Source organism: Monodelphis domestica, chromosome X, assembly GCF_027887165.1.
Source record: "Monodelphis domestica isolate mMonDom1 chromosome X, mMonDom1.pri, whole genome shotgun sequence".
NCBI lineage: Eukaryota > Metazoa > Chordata > Mammalia > Didelphimorphia > Didelphidae > Monodelphis > Monodelphis domestica.
The window spans coordinates 13,503,479-13,521,714 of NC_077235.1; the positions used below are offsets into that span (position 1 = coordinate 13,503,479).

Genomic DNA, 18,236 nt, shown 5'->3' on the forward strand with positions numbered 1-18,236 from the left:
TAATGAAACTAATGACATAAAAATAATCATTCATTCTGTCTTTAAATTGTTATTTTTATTCTGAACTTAAAACCAAATGAAATGAATTTTTTCCATATGTGGTTGAAAAGAAAAAGATGTGAAGATATGGATCTCTGCAATGAACAGCTGACTTCTCTTTTCAAATAAGTATTAAATTCAAGCTGTTGTTTCAAAGCTGTTTTAGTCCTCTGTAGGTAATCTTTGTGATCTTCTGTCTGTTTTTCCTGTTTATTTTAAAGGGGCTTCCTTACCTTCTTTTCTTTTCCTTTTTCGATATCATTATTCTAACTAATCTCTCCTTCCTACCTTACTCCAAAAAATGAATAAGAAAAAGAGATGCTGTACGCAAAAACTTGATGCAGTGATATTTTCCCCCAGTTACCTGTTTCCCTTCTAATATTTAACTGGATTGGGTTTATGTAAAAACCTTTTCAATTTTGTGTAATCAAAAACAATCTATTTTTTCTCTCTCACACACATACACACACACACACACACACACACATGCATGCATGCATGCATGCACATGGGAGCATCGGTACCATAGGCTATGACAATAGTAACCAAGTCCTCTAAAGCAGTGATATGAAACTTAAATAGATAAGGAAGCCACTAAACCACAGAGAAGGATCCCTGTGGGAACACACTAGCTCAGAAAACCATATATTAATATTATCTATGTTTTATTGTACTTTTACTTAATTTTGTTAAATATTTCCCAATTATATTATAATCTACTTCAGGCAGCACTCAAGATTGTTGTGGGTGGCATGTGGCCAGCCACTGGGCAGCATGTTTGACACTATTGTTCTAAATCAAAACTATAACAAGTGTTCAGAAGGTTCAGAATGACTTTATATATCCATTACATAGCAATATGGATCACTGTTCATCTTAATAATAATCTAGAACTATACTGAAGATGGGTGAGCTATCAAACCAACCTGGTCACCTATTGCAAAGTACTAGAAATTTCATAGCAAAATATTGTAGCAGTTTGAATCTTCAATGGGTTATAGCAAAAATGCTATTCATATGCAATAATATTTATTAAGTACTCATGCAAACACAGGTGTTACTTCTGGCCTTTTTAAAAGGAAAAAGCATTGCCCACTGTGTTTCTGTACACAAAGGGAAATGATTCAGCCAAGCAGCAAAAGCATTTGGGTTGTTTTTTTCATTTGTTTCCCACCTCCAATTTAAACCTGCCAAACAGGCAAAAGCACAGAGGATATGAATGGGTTTTATACAGCACATTAGTACTAATACAACTGTCTAAATTCAAAAACTATTCAAGCCACTCTTAAAATAAAACTATCCTTTTACTTTTCTCATATATCCAAAGTAATATTAAGAAAGAAGGATAGATCAATCTTTTTTCCCCAAAGGAGCTCTCCCCAAGAGCTCACTTTTTAAGCAAGTGTCGCCGTGGGGTATAATTCACTATGGCCTATGTTCATAAAGGAGAAGTAGTAGCATTCAAACCAGTTTAGTTTAATTATCCACACAGGAAATACTAAGTTTCAAAAGAATGTCTAAAGTTGGATGAACTATCAATAAACAAGCATATTTTTAAGCACTACTATGCACCAGGCAGCATGCAAAGCACTGAGTAAGCAAATAGCAATGTCTGCCCACAAAGAGTTCACATTCTAATGAATGATAAAATTGGTTTAAAGAAAGCTTGGTAATTTACCCTACTAAGCAAAGTCTTCTCAAAGACATTCAAAGATAAAAAGGGAAAGATTAGAAACAAAAGAAAAATGGAAAAGATACATAAGAACCATTTCAGCAAACTGTGTTTTCCATTCTGGTGTGTAATTAGAATGTTACCCTAAAAACTACAATTCCCAGCACTCCACTCTCCTCACATTATGTGCTGACATAGGGAGGATATAAATTTGGTGTAGCCTTGCCTCTCGCTCTCTTGTCTTCCTGTTGCGGCTTTGGTGGAGCAGGCTCTTTAAACAGGCAAGAAGAGCTTGGTCATGTGGTTTCATTTTGTTAGATAATTACCTTTTTATTCCTTTACTTCTAGAGATTATTAATAAACTTTATAAAATATAACACTCGGAGTACTGGATATTAATTTAAATCCTACACTGGATAGTAGAAGCTGGTCTCACAAGCTTCTGAGGTGCTTACAGAAGAAACAGAAATAAATAGTACTAAAGAATATAAACACAGGAAATCAGTCACCTTAGATCAGGTATATATTATGGAGGGCTGGGAACAAGGAACTTCTGAAGACTCATAAAAGTATCTGACTACTATCTAATTCGGATGATTCACATGGACACAAATGATATTAGCAAAAGGAAATAAGAAAGAATTATCAAATACTTCAGAATACTGAGCAGGAAACAAAATGGAGACCCAATGTGACACAATGTTTTCAGGACTATCAACTATGGAAAGGAAGGAAGGGATGAAGAAGAGGAAAATACGGGACTGGCTGAGACAATGCCATCTAAAAATAGGGATTTCCACTTTTGGACCACAGGCTAAAATTTGCCATGGCAAACACCTGACCAGGGAAGAAATTCACCTAACAAAGGCTGTTAAGAATGTATACTATTCACATCATCTAATTAGAGAAGGGAAATAAATATAATTAAGAGCTATGAAAAAGAAGTATATAGACAAAATCCATTCTGAGCACAAATGAAGAACCAAAATACAACGTCTCTAAATGGGGGAAGATAACAAAAGTGTGAGGAAAAAATTTCAAATCTTTTTAAGACCCCAAAAAGGTAACTAATAGAACATCAATAACTAATGATCTTTATATCAACATTCCCATATGTACAAAATCTCTATGACATCATCTATATATTAACTAAAGGCATCTTCCACAAGATTATTAGTATGGAACAAGAATCATTTTACAAACAATATCCAAGAATGGACCACATTATTACCATTTCATAAGTGACTGAAAGATATGGAGAATATAAGATCATATAGCAATTATTATTTATTGATTTTAAAAAATCTTTTGACTTGGCAACCAAAATGTGCCGTACAGACTCTTTAACAATGCTCCATCTTCCATCCATATATAAGATCATTTAGGGGTCCATGGAGGATGTAACAAACAGAAATAACCCAGTTGATAATGAACATCAGGAAACAGGAAGAAGTATGCTTACCAAAAACATTCACCACTGTACTGGAGGAGGTCCAGCATAGAATCTAGGTTGAAAAGGAATTCCCTATGTTAATCCTATTTGTGGATGCCATTGTGTTGCTTTCTGGGCTAGGCAGTATAGCTGGACAATGAGCTTTAAACCTATAGTTGAAACACAGGAGAAGAGTGCCTTGGATTTTTTCAGATAATTACAAAGCATTTTTACTGACCTCAACTTGCCTATAACAGCAAAGCTCAACATTTCAATACCAATATTTCACTGGCTTTTCACTGCTATGTTAGTGGTAAGACCTGGAACAACAGTACCTCTCAAGAACTAAAAATGAATATCCCATAGAGAGCAAAGTTCATGGCAAGCATGAGCAAGCTACAACAAATAGCCAATAAGAAACTCTGAAAAAGAGTAAAAGATGTCACCAAAAATTGAATGATAGAAAGAAAAGATGGGCCAGTCACCTGCAAAGAGCAAAGGATGACAGATAGACAATCTTTTCTTTCTTTGTGATGTTATGAGAAAGTGAGAATGACCTCTAGCATTCTGGGAGAAAGGGAGGAAGGCCTCCAGCATATTGAGTAGACCCTCTATGGCAAACTTTGGTGAGGACATGGCCAAAAACATTACAGAGTATGCGAGTATAAATGAGTTAGAAGGAAATTCCAGAATTGAGATCACAGATGTATACATGTGAGTATCTGCTTCATCAAGCAATCTAATATTCAAATGAATAATATTTTAGAATGACTACTTTGGAACAATATATTTTGAAAGAAGTTAAAATGAAACAATGTTCTTGATTTATGATAACCATTTTTTTAAAAGGATAAAATTATTTAGTAAGAGCAAAGGCAGAGTGGGCCTAAATGATCTGTCCAGTGAATCTGGCATCAAAAAGAAGTAAAATCTGCATTACTCCACAATATCCAGTGTCTTCTACTTTTAATCACACTGGAGTCAAAAGTGATAGTAGTGAAATAGAAAGAAAGGGCAACAAATCTCAATATCAACATGCACTAAGAGCTCAATTAACTGGAGTCAAATTACTTGGTTCCCTCAAATAACTGGAATTATTTTTCACTCTAGTCACAAAAAAGGACCAGTAACAAGTCAACAAATGAAAACAGAGATTTAGTACAAAAACACACATTATATTATGTAGTTACTACATATTTAGCCTAATCTGCCATCCCTTCCACAACAAAAGCCCTGAAAAATGAGACTTGATATTCATAATTGTGACCCTAAGGCACTGCAAGATTCCTGTGGGAAGATTCGATTATATGTTCAATATATTGTGCTAAATTTCTTGTGAAAGATTTTCACTGAGGTTAAAAATTTTAAAGATTTTTCTGTTTAACCCTGAGTTAACCAGAAATTCATTCCTCCACAATATACTATGTTCCTCCCCCCACCATTTCAGTTGATCAAGTCTTCATTCTTTACCCTAACATTGTATAAAATATTAGATAAATTATTTTATTAACAATGTGGTTGTTCAGAATTTGCTAATATTTTCATACAAATTTTAAGCCACATCTCAGTCTTAGGACACGTCCAAGATCCTAAAGATTAATTTACTGTTTGGACTGTATTTTACTGTATTTGGAGTCTTCACATATAAAGTTCTTCCAAATTTATGAAAAGCTATATAAGTGAACAAAAATGAGTCATGGAAAGAGAACAGTCACCATAACTTTCAGATATTACATGACCATATTTCACATTATTTGAACAAGGAAGAAAACCAGTAGGAGTGAAAAGAAAATAATTTCATAGCTTTCAATTTGGTTAAAGGATTCACGTTCCTTCCCAATCAACTGTGTTAATGACATTTTTAAGTTTTCCATTACTAAGCTGATGGCCTCTCTCTTTTCCACAAGCATTCCAGGACAGAAAAAAAAACAAAACAAAACATTACAGGCAACTCAATTATCAATGGCAAATATTTAATCCCAGGCTGGCTCTTCCTTGCCACCCAGCACACCTCTGAGTAGCCTTTATCTGCTAAGTCTTCATGTGTTCAGGGAAATAATAAGAATTTTAACTTTCATGTAAGCAAAATTATAATCTTTAGAACTTGGCATTCTGCTACCCCCCCCAAAAAAAATCAAGCAACCCTATTCTAAGTCAGGTATAAATGATTTTTGATTGTCAGCCATTTTGAATTTTATATGCAATTGCACTGCCTATTATCTATACATCTATTTTATATTATATTATGTGAGCATACAAGGTTTGAGCTATGTAATGCCCAGTACTAAGTTAGACACTAAGAAAGGCAGTAAATCTAAGATTTAAAAATCATAATATATAGAAAGCTCTTTTCTGTGATTAACAGTTCTATAAGATTAAAATTCAACATATTACTGGAAAAAAAGCTAGCTTGCATCTGAATTTTCACAAGATAACTTTAGCCATTATCGGTTCTGATTATATTTAAACTAAAAGTTCACCAGAAAGCATGTAATTTTCTAAACTGAAGGCAAGCATATGCTGCAGTTTGAAGAACAGATATTCCCAAAGAAATGGCTGTTAACATACAGTTTTATACACCAAAGCATATTACCCTTTGATTTCCATTTTAAAATTAAAAATATATTGCCATAGGGGAAAAAGGTAAGATCCAGGAATTAATTTCTTTTAAATATTACAATCGTAAATGCAGCGGACAAACCATTGAAAAATCGTGCATTTTCTGATATAACATCAGCAATATTTTTCAAGTCACAAAACACAAATTATGTTAGAATGGAAATGTAAAGACTCTACAGTCCAAAGGACCACTTCTTTGAGGACTGAGTCCACAAGGGAATCTGACTTTGTAAGTTGCTTGACCCTTTAAATTCACTAAACACAATACTTTAAAAGTCCTATCAGTCTATTAGTAATAGATGTCTTGTTAAATATATTTGTTTTTACTAACAGATTTATCTTAATTTTAAGCTAAAATAATTACTATTTAAAAGTATCACATGAAGACTCATTTAACAAACTGTTTCTATAGCTTGTTATGTCTATAAATGAAAAGTTGCACATAGTAGGAAGGCAGTATTCAAGGAGAATCAATAATGGATAAGCAAAGAAAGGCATCTACTTGAGAAGAGAGAAAATACATTTTGAAATGACAATTGAAGGGTTCACAACCATCTTGGGTAAATGCTGACCTGAGTTCACCCTACGACATGAGATCTGTCATATCCAACCTACCCATGTCTATCTGTTCACAAGTCAAGTTTTCTATGCTTACTGTGACAGGTTATGCATAGGTGAATTCCAAGCAGACAATGATGAAAAGCTATTCTCCTACCATTGTAGAACAGGAAACAAATGGAAAAGTGTTGCAGGTCATTCAAGTGCCTACAGAGATTTGAGTTAAATCTAATAACTGATCCATTGATCAACCAAAAAACATTACTTAGGCATCTATTATAGGCCATGCACTGTGCTAGTTAGGCACTGGGGATACAAAGGCAAAAATTAAACAAAAAAGGCCCAAGCTTCAAGAGCCTTATATCCTACTAGGGAAGAAACGCGTACGTATTTATTATGTAAAAAATAAACACAAAATGAATAGACAACAATGGGGGAGGGGAAGACCAAAGCTTCTGGAAGCATCAAGACAGGTTTCATGCAGAAAGCAGTGTTTAAGCAAAATCTGAAAAGAAACAAAGGGTTCTAAGAGAGAGATGAAAACAAAGTATACCCCATTCACAGAGGACAGCCAGCTCAAAGGTGTGGACTTTGGAGATAGAGGCTGATGTATGAGGGACTGCATGAAGGAGTTTAAAGGATAATCTGGAAGGAAAGAGAACTCAGGGCCAAGATGTGAAGAGCTTAAAAAGTCAAACACAATTTGTATTTTATTCCAGAGGCAGTAAAGAGCCACTGGAGTTTACTGAGTAGAGAAGTCATATGGTATGATCCACTCTGGAGGAAAATATTTCTGGCAGCTAACTAGAGAATGGACTGGAGAGTGTGATTTAGCTATCTCCTGATTGTAACAATGAATGTACTTAGCTCTTCCTTTATAGTGAAGCTAGAATTGTAATCCACAATCTATTTTTAGATTTTAATCTACAAAAAGGTGATAACTCAGTATTTTAAGTACATCTACCCATTTTAAAGACAAAAAAGTGTTAAGTAACTACAAAAGGTGAACTAACCAAAAAATGTGTTAAGCAACCCAAAAATATATAATCTAACCAAAGAAGGTGAAAACTCAAGATTGAGCAGTCCTGGAGAAAAGCATCTGCTGTGATTGGTAGACATGAAATTTAAGGGAGGTGACACAAGAGAAAAAGATTCTTTAAAAAGAGGAAGAAAGGCGAAAAGAAGATATATTCAATTCGAATTTCAAATTGGATGAAGGATCTCTGACTCAGAGTTGGACTCAGAGGAGAGACTGGAGACAGACACTTGAGGAGTGACTGGAAGACAGACACCCAGACTTCTTTTCATTTACATGGTCATCGTTGGTGAGTGAAAGGCTGACTTAGTGACCCTGCCTCTCTGGAGGCATGAAGCCTCCTGGAAAGACCCATTGTCTTGAGACTCTTTTTCCCCTGGCTGGGACTTAGAAGTTCTCTCTCTCTCTCTCTCTCTCTCTCTCTCTCTCTCTCTCTCTCTCTCTCTCTCATTTCTTAATATCTTCCCTCTATATAGAACATTCCTCTGCATAAGAAATAAGCCAGATAGGAGCAAGACAGTATAAGGTTAAAGATAATTAATCAAATAGGGCAAATATAGGAGATAAAAGATAATAAAAAACAAGGTATCAACCTCTCTGAACCTTTTTTATGCTGTAAATAGCTTTCTGGACACCTATGATTGTAACTCCAACTTTGTTCATCTCCCAAGGCCCTGAAGTTTTAAGACCTATATCGCTCCTATTCTCGGACTCTGGACCTAATAGGTCTTGGCATTGTCCTTAAGTCAAACAATCCCAATACCATAAACTGAAGAGAATAGACTGACATACCTTCCCCCTCATCCCCTCACCCCAAGGTTCCTAGAGTTGTCTTGGGGATTCTGGCCCAAGGTTGGGGTTCTGAAACTCAAGATACAAATATGCTACAATGAATACTCTAATAGCTACAACATATACAGACAAAACACTGTCCCCACTAGCCTCGAGTTCCTTGTTTATCTGTTTGTTTTGTCTTTATAACCCCAGCATAACTTTTAGCACAATGCATGGCACATAGGAGGGACTTATTAAATGCCCAGTGACCAACTGACTGCTCCACATTGTCTCATACTACTGAGAAGTCGCATTGTCATAAAGGGGAGGGAATAAGCATCGATATAATGCCTACAACATGCCAGACACTGTGCAAAGTGCTTTACAATTATTATCTTATGTGATCTTTTATGTGCCTCCAAAGATGATGGAATATTCAGCAAGGTGAAATCATTCACTATCAAAAAAACTCAGTCAACAGTCACATTGGAGTGTTCTTCTGAAAAGAGTTGTCATGTCACCAAATTGCTCCTGGTCTCCTTTATCTGGCAGAAGCAATATAAAACAAACCCACTCCCAGTCAAATGCCACTCTAAACACACACATTTTATAGTTTGAAACAAAACAAAGGGTCTGACTTACCATCATTTTCTCAAAAAGATCCAGCACTTCCTTTTCAGTCAAATTCAGGGATCGCTCCTCATATAATGGTTGTGCAGCTGGAAACTCGGTCATGGCAACTTGAGAGTCAATAGGGTGTTGAATAAGAGGTTTCTCTTTCTTGACAGCAGATTTTCTAAAACTTGTAATTCGGTCTCGCTGCAAATAGGAAGGGGGAAAAAGTCCCAAGAAAGAGGTCAAGAAACATTAAGAAATGAAGTATCTAAATGATTCTGTTTTTAAAACCCTTACTTCCTGACTTAGAATTTAATACAATGTATTGGTTTCAAATCAGAAGAGTAATAGGGGCTAGGCAATGGAGATTAAGTGACTTGCCCAAGGTCACACCACTAGGAAGTGTCTGAGGCCAGATTTAAATCCAGGACCTCCTGTCTCTGGGTCTGGCTCTCAATCCAGTGAGTCACCTGGCTGCCCCTCATCCAGATCATCTTTAAAGCAACACATAGAACAAGAGACAAAATGACAAAGCATTCTTTTGAGCTGCAAACTCTAATCAGAGACTGCACTGTTTGAAATTTCAAAGTAGTTCCTCCACTGAGGTTTGCAGGGCTGAGGAAAGGTCCCACTGAAAAGCTTCCTCCTTCCCCAGTACCCCCCAAAAATGTTCTACATCTTCTCAGCACATATATGGAAATATCCAAGCACCAAACTTTGGATACATCTATAAAGGAGAGAGAATAAAATGCCTTGCTTCAAAGAAGGGTTTCATAATCCAATTAGAGAGAAATGGACAGCAGGGATTTCCTACCTCCTAAAGACTAGGAGACATTTTCATGCCCAAAATGTCAAAGAGATTTGTAGTCTATAGGAAGAGCAGAAATCTGGGGTGCTAATTATTCCCAACAAGGAAAATTTGTGTTTCCTTCTAAATAACAAAATTCCAGACAAAAAGATAGTATCTTATTTCTACATGGCCATTCTGTGAGGACCTGGTGTTAAGGACAACCAAATCTTCAGGCACTGTTTCAAAGCACAATCTCTGTTAATCAGTTTGCAGTTTTGCAGGAAAAAAAGTTAATGCTTAAGTTGTGTTTAAAAACAATTCCATTTTTCTGTGATTTGAAAAGGGTATTAAACAGCACATAATTAGTCATGTCCATAAAACTGAAGATTGCTCAGTTTTATTCTGGTTTCCCCATTATTAAGCAGCACATGCATAGTGCCTACACTCTTTGGGTTTAAACAAAAGTCACAGACTGATGTTTATGTTCACCTATCCATCCACCACTGGCTTGACCACAGTCCTGCTATCACTTTAACATTACCAAAAGGAACAAAACCTGCAGCCCTCACTGAAGGGCAAAATACATTATTTTAATCATCCAAAGAACACCCTCCTCAATAAAAAAAATAGATACTGAGAAGGCAAAATAAATTCTTTGCAGGCTTAAGGCATCTTATTTAGGGTTACCAAAGTACTATGAAACTACGTACAGGACATTTAACTTGATAAGATATAACAAAATTATAAAACTGAAGACTCGGAAACAACCTTTCAAGCTTGATCAACCTTCCTTATTCAAAGAACCTGGGGCAGAACAAACACCAAAGCCCAGGTTTTCTGACACTCCCAATTCCCATTCTAGTTAGCTGTGTGGGAACATGTGGATATACATATAACACATGTATATATACATGTATGTATGTGTGTATATATACATGTGTGTGATCTGGTATTTCAAGTTCCCATGATCTAAAACTGGGTGTGTTAGAGATATATTTATGAAACTCCAGATATGTAAGTAACCCTAAATAAGGCATGCAATGTATCTAACATATATGTTATAATACTCAATGAGCAAAGTTATCATGGACATTAAAACATCTAAATATGTAGGAATCAGTCAATATTTCATGATCTTCCTCCCATTAGCCCATATAGCACTTAATAAAGAATAAGTTAGAGATCATAGACTGAGGGGTTTGGAACATGGGGTATTTATATCCCCAAAGGGACACATAGATTTCAGAAGGGTTATGAACTTGGATTAAAAAAATCACATCTTTTGAGTTTTCACTCAGTTCTAACTGAAACTCATTTGCTACAGTTATCTGAAAAAACCTTATTCTGAGCAGGTATTCCCCATTGGGATTCCCTTAAACAATCCAACAAAGGTGAAGAAGAAAGACCTGGGCTAGAGCTCAAAGGACCCTACAAGGACATCCATGGAATCTAATGTCAGGGAGGCAAGGTGGTATAATGTGAAAAGAACTACATTTGTAGTCAGAGCTAGAATTTAAGCCTCCTGCTTATATGAATCACTTAACCTCTTCTGTTTCCTATACTGCAAAATGAGGACTGGATTGGATGACTTCTAAAGTCCCTTCCAGTTCAGTCTATTATCTACTAATTTACAGATAAGGAAATGGGGGCTGGAGAGAATAAAATAACTTGACCAAGGTCACATAGACAGTTAACATTGGAGATGCCATTTGAACTCAAGTTCTCTGATATCAGTCAAGTGCTCTTCCCGTTGTACATGCTACACTGCTACCATGAAAGCAAACATTATACATATGTAAAAATAAGAGTGCGTTTGCTCTTCAGCTATTTATTCATCATATCTAGTCACTGTGACTTGAATCCCTAAAGAACGTTTGCCTCTATCTTTCCAAAGGGAAATAAAATTAAGGAAAAGAACATCAACATGTTTAAGGTACCAGCAATAACTTACATTATTATTTGTGGGCAGTTATTCTCCAAACAAAACAAGAAGGCGGGGTTTAAAATACTAAAAAAAGGTAATTGGTAAGAAAGAAAATGATATAATTAAACTTTGTCTCAGGAGCCATTTGCACCAAGACTGATAATGATGATATCAGGTCCCTCCTGAGCAATTTATTTTTTTCTTCCTTACTATTTGACATATTATTTTCTTGGCGTTTACTCAAGAATGAACTAGTGGATGTGAACATCCACCAAAGTCCTTCTGTAACACTTCTTTAGCCAAATGTTTATTCCAAAAGGATGCAATTAATTTTGAAAGGGTTCTGAGCTCAGCCTTCAGCAATTGTTGATGTTACCGATAAACAAAGCTTGAGAGATATGTAGAAGAAATCCAAGTGTAACTGCCATATCGAAACTGCTCAACAGCAAGAATACTAAAGGGGGAAAGGACTGTGCAGAAGATATATAGATATAGATATATACTAGATTGTTTTTAGTTTCTTACATATCAATCAATGTTTTAATGTCCATATACTTTAGTGAAAAGATAACATGCATTGATGAGCTAACATAGCATGCTAAGAAGGCCACCTTACCACATCATCAGCCAAAGTTTTTATTTGAATGTTCTATTAAAACCAAAAGGAAACAAAAAGAGAATTACCTGTCAGGCATTTTTATAAAATTGGCACACAAATTACAGTATGAGAAAAAATCATTAAACTTTGCTCTATTTATCTAAGCCCTCCATCTCTAAAATAGTTAGGAATCATTAAAATTTTTTGCAAAAATAAAGGCAAACAAGCCAAAAATAAATAAATAAATGCAAACAAGCATGTGCGCAAACACACACACTAACACACAGCTGAAACACAAAAGAAAATTCTCTCAAACCTTTTCTATGCCCTCCCTTATTCCAATGCCAAACCTAGTTCAAAGTAAAAGTATTAAGAGCACTCATCCACTCCATAAACATTTATTAAGTGCCTATGTGTTAGGCACTGAGGGAAATGCCAAGTTTAGATAGTTCTTGTCAGAGTGTATCTTAGTGTTTCGTGACATGCACACATAAATAACTAGAATACAAAATACTCAAGTATATCAAACAGGTGCCAAGTATTAGGTGAATTCTAATCAAGAAGAATCTGAGGCAAGTAGGAGTGGTGGGAGGAAATAAGTGAGGACCTTTTTTTAAAACCCTTATTCTAAGACAGAAGAACAGTAAGGACTAGGTAATGGGGGTTAAGTGACTTGTCCAGGGTACGTACACATGTATACACACACACACACACACACACACACACACACACACACACACTCGCACTCTCTCTCTCTCTCTCTCTGTGTGTGTGTGTCTCTCTCTCCCCCCCCCCTTGTGCTTTCCCCCAGGACCTTCACTGCAGGGAAAGGGGCATTTCAGAAATAGGTAAGAAGATAAAGAGATGAAGACAATGCAGAGGCAAAAAAGGTAAGACACATAATAGAGGTAGCCAGAGGTTCCATAAGACTGAAGACTGATGTGAAGGTAAGTACGGGAGAGAGAATAGCAAATGACAAAACTAGAAAAGTAGGGGACCCTCAGATTACTGAGGGCCAAAATGACCAAGCAAGATAGTTAAGAGGTCCACAAGAATGCTAAGAGCTTTACAAATTATATCTCATTTGATCCTCACAACAACCCTGTGAGGTAAGTGCTACTATGAAACTGATTTTACAATTTAGGATACTGAGGAGCCAAAAGTTAAATTACTTACCCAGGGTCACACAGTGTCTATGGCTACATTTGAACTCAGGGCTTCATGACTCTAGGACCAGTGCTCTGGGAACTGTGGAATGCCCTAGCAGCCTCACTATATCATCCATACATATGATATGTATCCAGAACACTGTACTAGGTATCATAAATGCAATAATAAAATAAATCTAAATGTAAAGGTCTCATTCAGCAATAGACTGGGCATTCTGATCTGATTAGAATGCTTTTTTTTTTCACAAAGACTTCCCATACTTGAAAATTTATGATTACAAATGCAGCCGCTACTGAATACATTACTGAGCTATTCCTTTCCTAACTGCTCAGGAAAAAAAGCTTAATTTGCCAAGAAAAAATCAACAGAGAAGGGATTGCTATGGGGTTTTCCCCCTGACATTAAAGCATATTTCAAGAACAATGTATAAGTTTCTATTATTTTATCTGGAATGGGGGAAAAACTGTTTTCCCAACAAAGTAAGAATTAATTCAATTCTTGAAATCTATTAGACACAAAATGAGAAACATGTAAAAGTAGATGAAACCAATAATTAAAGGAACAATAAAAGTTGATTTCATTAAAAGACTGAATCATATTGACTATATTGATTATATTCCCATCTTAAATGCCAAATAAAAACCTATATTGGTTTAAAGAAACAGATTTTCACATAGAATAATGGGATTGCTGGGATATGATGACACATTTTATCAAAAGGTGATTGATTTTTATAGTTTTCCAAAACACAAATTAAGCAGCAAAGGTGGTGTTTGCTCCAAAGGATAGAGACCCAAATACTACATAAGAAACAAAAGAGCTATTAGTTGTATGCCTAAAGAAAGAAGCAGTGTTTAAGTTATTGATGCCCATTTTTATTCTGCAGATCTAACGATAATAGGCATAATTATGAGGGTACATTGACCATCTATTATCATTCAAAGGAAACACTAGAAACCAATCACATTGTATATTATATCAGCAATCAAACTTGATTAAAACTTAATTTATTATCAACTATATTAATATAAGCTAGTACTATATATCATATGAGCCTCACTCTGGAATCTCAAACCCTTAAGGATAAGAGAAATGTTTGATTTCGTTATAAGCTTTAATGTTGATGTTCTGATTACAATACAAGAGTCATTACTGAAAGAAAATTAAGTTTTAATTTTCTCAATCAGCCAGAAATTAACAAAAACAGCAAGAAATAAAGAATCAACTCTCTCATGGTTAGTGTTATATGGTAATGCAATGATTTAGAAACAATGTCGAAATTACTCTGGTACCAAGGAAATGGGCCAGCTAAATGACACATAATTCAAAACTCTTTTCCCAACTAAGAAGAAAGAAAGACATACGTTTTCCATCCTTTCTTGACCTTTTGGAGAGACGCAGCCTATAATTTCACTAAGAATAAGGAAGGTTCCCAGTTGTGTGTGCTCCAACCAGAAAGATCCAGACCTTGTCCTTGGTTAACGGGTTTTGAGAACTTTCTGGAGCAGCCAGAAGTTAAAAGACTTGCCCAAAGCCACAAAGTTAATGTGAAGTAGAAGCAAGACTCAAAGTTCCTGATTCTGAAGCAGGCTCTCTAACCATTATACCACATTGTATTTTAATAAGGAAAATATGTGAGCTAATGACTTCAACTGAAATTATAAGTCTGTAATATATAAATTTCAATCAGAAGTCACTTCTGATTTTCTGAGGAAAACTAATCAATTCAATTCCTCAAGGAAGACAGGAGGTAACAAGGGATAGCCAAGGACCCTTTTACAGCTTCTTGTTAATAAAGAACTAAAAAGTCATTAAAATATGATTCCTCTCCAATTTATCCAGACCCTGTGCTCACTATGAACCTTAACAGCCTTACAAAAGAAATCAAAACTAGTAATTCACTTATCTAACAGTATACTTGATGACAAATCTGAACTTTTTATATATGCCATTATTATATTTAAAAAGCTGTTTAAAGTTAAAAAAAAGGAGGTTCATTTAACCAATGATAAGGAGCTCTGAGAGGAGAACCACTGAGAAGAGTAGCCACTTAATAAGGGGATTTTCCCCCCAATGGTTATGAGCAAAGGGCTGACTAAAGAGAGACCAAACAGAATCCTATTGTTGTTCAGCCATTGTTTTCTAAAAAGACCAATGACATTACAGGGAGACATCTTAACTGGAACAAGAATTAGATTTAAGTGAGGCAGATCTGTACAAAGTCTTCAGCCTCATTCTCTCTTCCAGAGTCATCCAAGTCCAGTGGCAAGACAGAAGTTAGGACAACAGGCAATGACCGAGGATGAAGTGGATGCTCTTGATGTCTTCTATGTCTGGCTAAGCTCTAAGCTCTCCATAGTGCCTGCTTCAGTTGTCTTCATGGGCCATTGAAACAAACTGTTCTCATCTGCCCATTTAGTGAGGAAAAGTCTTCACTTGGGAATAGACATTTCTCATAGTTACAGAGGAGTTTTAGGACTATCTGTTACCATCAACATGGTTTAGCACATCTTTGGAAAGGCTTTTACCTGAGTGTGTCTGCTGCTCATGCTACAGATTCTCAGAGCCACAGGTGAAAATTGGATGAAAGATGTACACCAAAATTGGATGAACAGGATGGAGTGTTCAAAGGACTACCACTTCTGGTGTGAAGGCTTACTGAGCCTTTTTTGGGCTGCTCATCCACCTTCAGTGTCTACCTTTCACCCAACTCTCACCCTAGAAAAGTATAAACGACTACACAACAAACAAAAAGCATAACAATTTGGTCTCTAAGTGGGCAAGAAGAACAAAAGGCAAAAGACTATCACCCTCAATAAGTCCCTTCAGCCCCCTTTCCATCTTTCTCCAGGAAGTGATTCAAAGAGGCCCAAAGTATCATGGAGACTAAAAAGATTCTTCTTACCAACACACCTCCTCCCAGGTCTTTATAATCATTTGAGGAAGAACACTCCCCGCCAACCCATCTGTATAAATTTAGGATAAAAACAAGGGGTAGATCAGGAGTTAAAGGGAATTTTCAGGCCATAACTTAAGATGTTTTTTGGTTGTTGTTTTTTAGTCATGCCCAATACCTAGTAACCCTATTGGGGATTTCTTGGCAAAGATACTAGAGTGGGTTGCCTTTTCCTTCTCTAGCTCATTTTACAGATATGGAAACTGAGGTAAACAGGGTTAAATGAAACTGAGGTTAGACAGGGTTAAATTGCCCAGGGTCATACAACTAAGAAGTGTGTAAAGTCAGATTTGAACTCATAAATATGAGTCTTTCTGACTCCAGCCCAGGTGCTCTATCCACTGCTTCACCTAGCTGCCCAAATAAGAGCTTCTACTGAGATTATTCAAGAGGAAACAGAAAGGTTCAGATCAAAAGATAAACTTTTATCTAAAGATTTGTCTAGCTTGCTGACCTGTTGTGGTTTGTTAGAGTCTAATATCATAAAAGAGCTGAAATACCACTGGGGCTATAAGCTAAAAAAGCTGAAAGAAATGTAGCTGAGTTGCAATCAGAGAGAACAGAATAGCAGGGAAACCCAAGTCAGGAGACAACGCAGTTCAAAAATCAATTACTTTGGTAGCTAGTTTGGGAAAAAAAGCAAAAGCATCAGAGACAGAAAAGAATTTCAGCAGAAATGCCACCTAAGAAACGTGAATTGCCTTAGCTACACATATCTCCTCTAAGCATGATCTCTGGGCATACATTTTCCATGCAGCTGTTCCCATTCTAACTAGTACTATGGTAACCAGTATGACAGGCTAGACCTATATGTCAAAGAAGAACCTTATTGAGAATTAATTTAAATCAAGGAAGGGGAGCCTAGATCCAATACAATGACTAAACTGTCCAGATTGAGTTCTCCAACATGAGTTTGAAACAGAAAGTCATTATAAATGTTGAATCATTGTGATAAGGAGATTATATACTTGCATGACCATTCAATGGGGCAGTGGAGTGGGGGTGAAGGATGACTAGGGGTTAGCTGAACAGATTAGTGAAGGGCTCATGCTTAAAAAGGAGTAAATTGTCAGAATTTAGGCTTATGAAGGCCAGAGATAGATACTGGTAAACAGCATTTTCAGATTTTGTACAATGATCAACTGTGAAGGACTAAACCATTATCAGCAAAGAAAGTTTCCAAGATAACCTCAAGGGACTCATGATAAAAAATGCTATCCACAGCCAAAGAAGGAACTATTAGAGTCTGAGGCGGAGCAAAGTATGCCATCTTCCACTTCATTTTCTTCATGAAATTTTTATTGTATGTGTGATATGTGTCTAGTATCACGTCATGAACAAGATGGACATATGTACTGGATGGAAGTATTGCTATAACTTTATCAGATTGTTTATCTCCTACAAGGAGGGAGAAAGGGAGAAAATCTGAGTCCTAAAATGTCAAAAACATTGTCCAGAATTATTTATACATTTAACTTTAAAAAAAAACAGAAAAAATGTTAAATAAAAATTTCAGAGACCTTAAGGATATTGAAAACTTGAGCTGAATGACAAAAACACCTGAATTTAAAGAACTGAATCTGAAAAAGAAAAGGATTCAGGAATAAAGACCAAAAGAGAACAACTCCAGACTTCTGGGCTAAGATGGCCTGAGAGTAGTAGCAAGGGGCTCTTTCTCCTCACCACCAACTGATATAAAGAGCCTCAAAAGGACAAAAAGCAAAATCAGAAGAGCAAAGGGGCTCCACTATAGGGCACAGACTTGAAGGTAGGCAGGGTTTGGGCACTTCCACACTATAAGGGGGTAAAATTACCTATACCAAAGAGTGAGCTGATCACCCCCTCCCTACCACTACAGACTCAGAGCGAGCATGGGGCAATCACTAGGTTGGGGGGGGGGGAAGCTGCCTGAGGACACCACAAACCTACCCCTGAGAACAATGAGATGTGGGACCCCAGGAGGTTGATGAATTCGGAGCTTGGGCTCAGAGATAGGGCAGAGAGGGGCTGCCCACAGAAGACTTGACAGAGATTGGAAAAAATAGCTTCAGGG

The 18,236-nt window shown here is 36.4% G+C and overlaps 1 protein-coding gene across 4 annotated transcripts in view; it reads right to left on the reverse strand.

Annotated features, from left to right (window-relative positions):
- Positions 1-18,236, reverse strand: part of DIAPH2 (diaphanous related formin 2) — a 931,826-nt gene that overhangs the window by 859,690 nt on the left and 53,900 nt on the right. For 2 of the 4 annotated variants that reach the window (XM_056809150.1, XM_056809151.1), the window contains exons 2-3: positions 12,076-12,108; positions 8,773-8,949 (exon numbers count right to left, since the gene is read on the reverse strand). In XM_056809150.1, the coding sequence (XP_056665128.1) occupies positions 8,773-8,949; positions 12,076-12,108 (210 nt within the window). The remainder of the gene's footprint in view (positions 1-8,772; positions 8,950-12,075; positions 12,109-18,236) is intronic. The other 2 variants (XM_056809153.1, XM_056809152.1) reach the window with 1 other exon arrangement.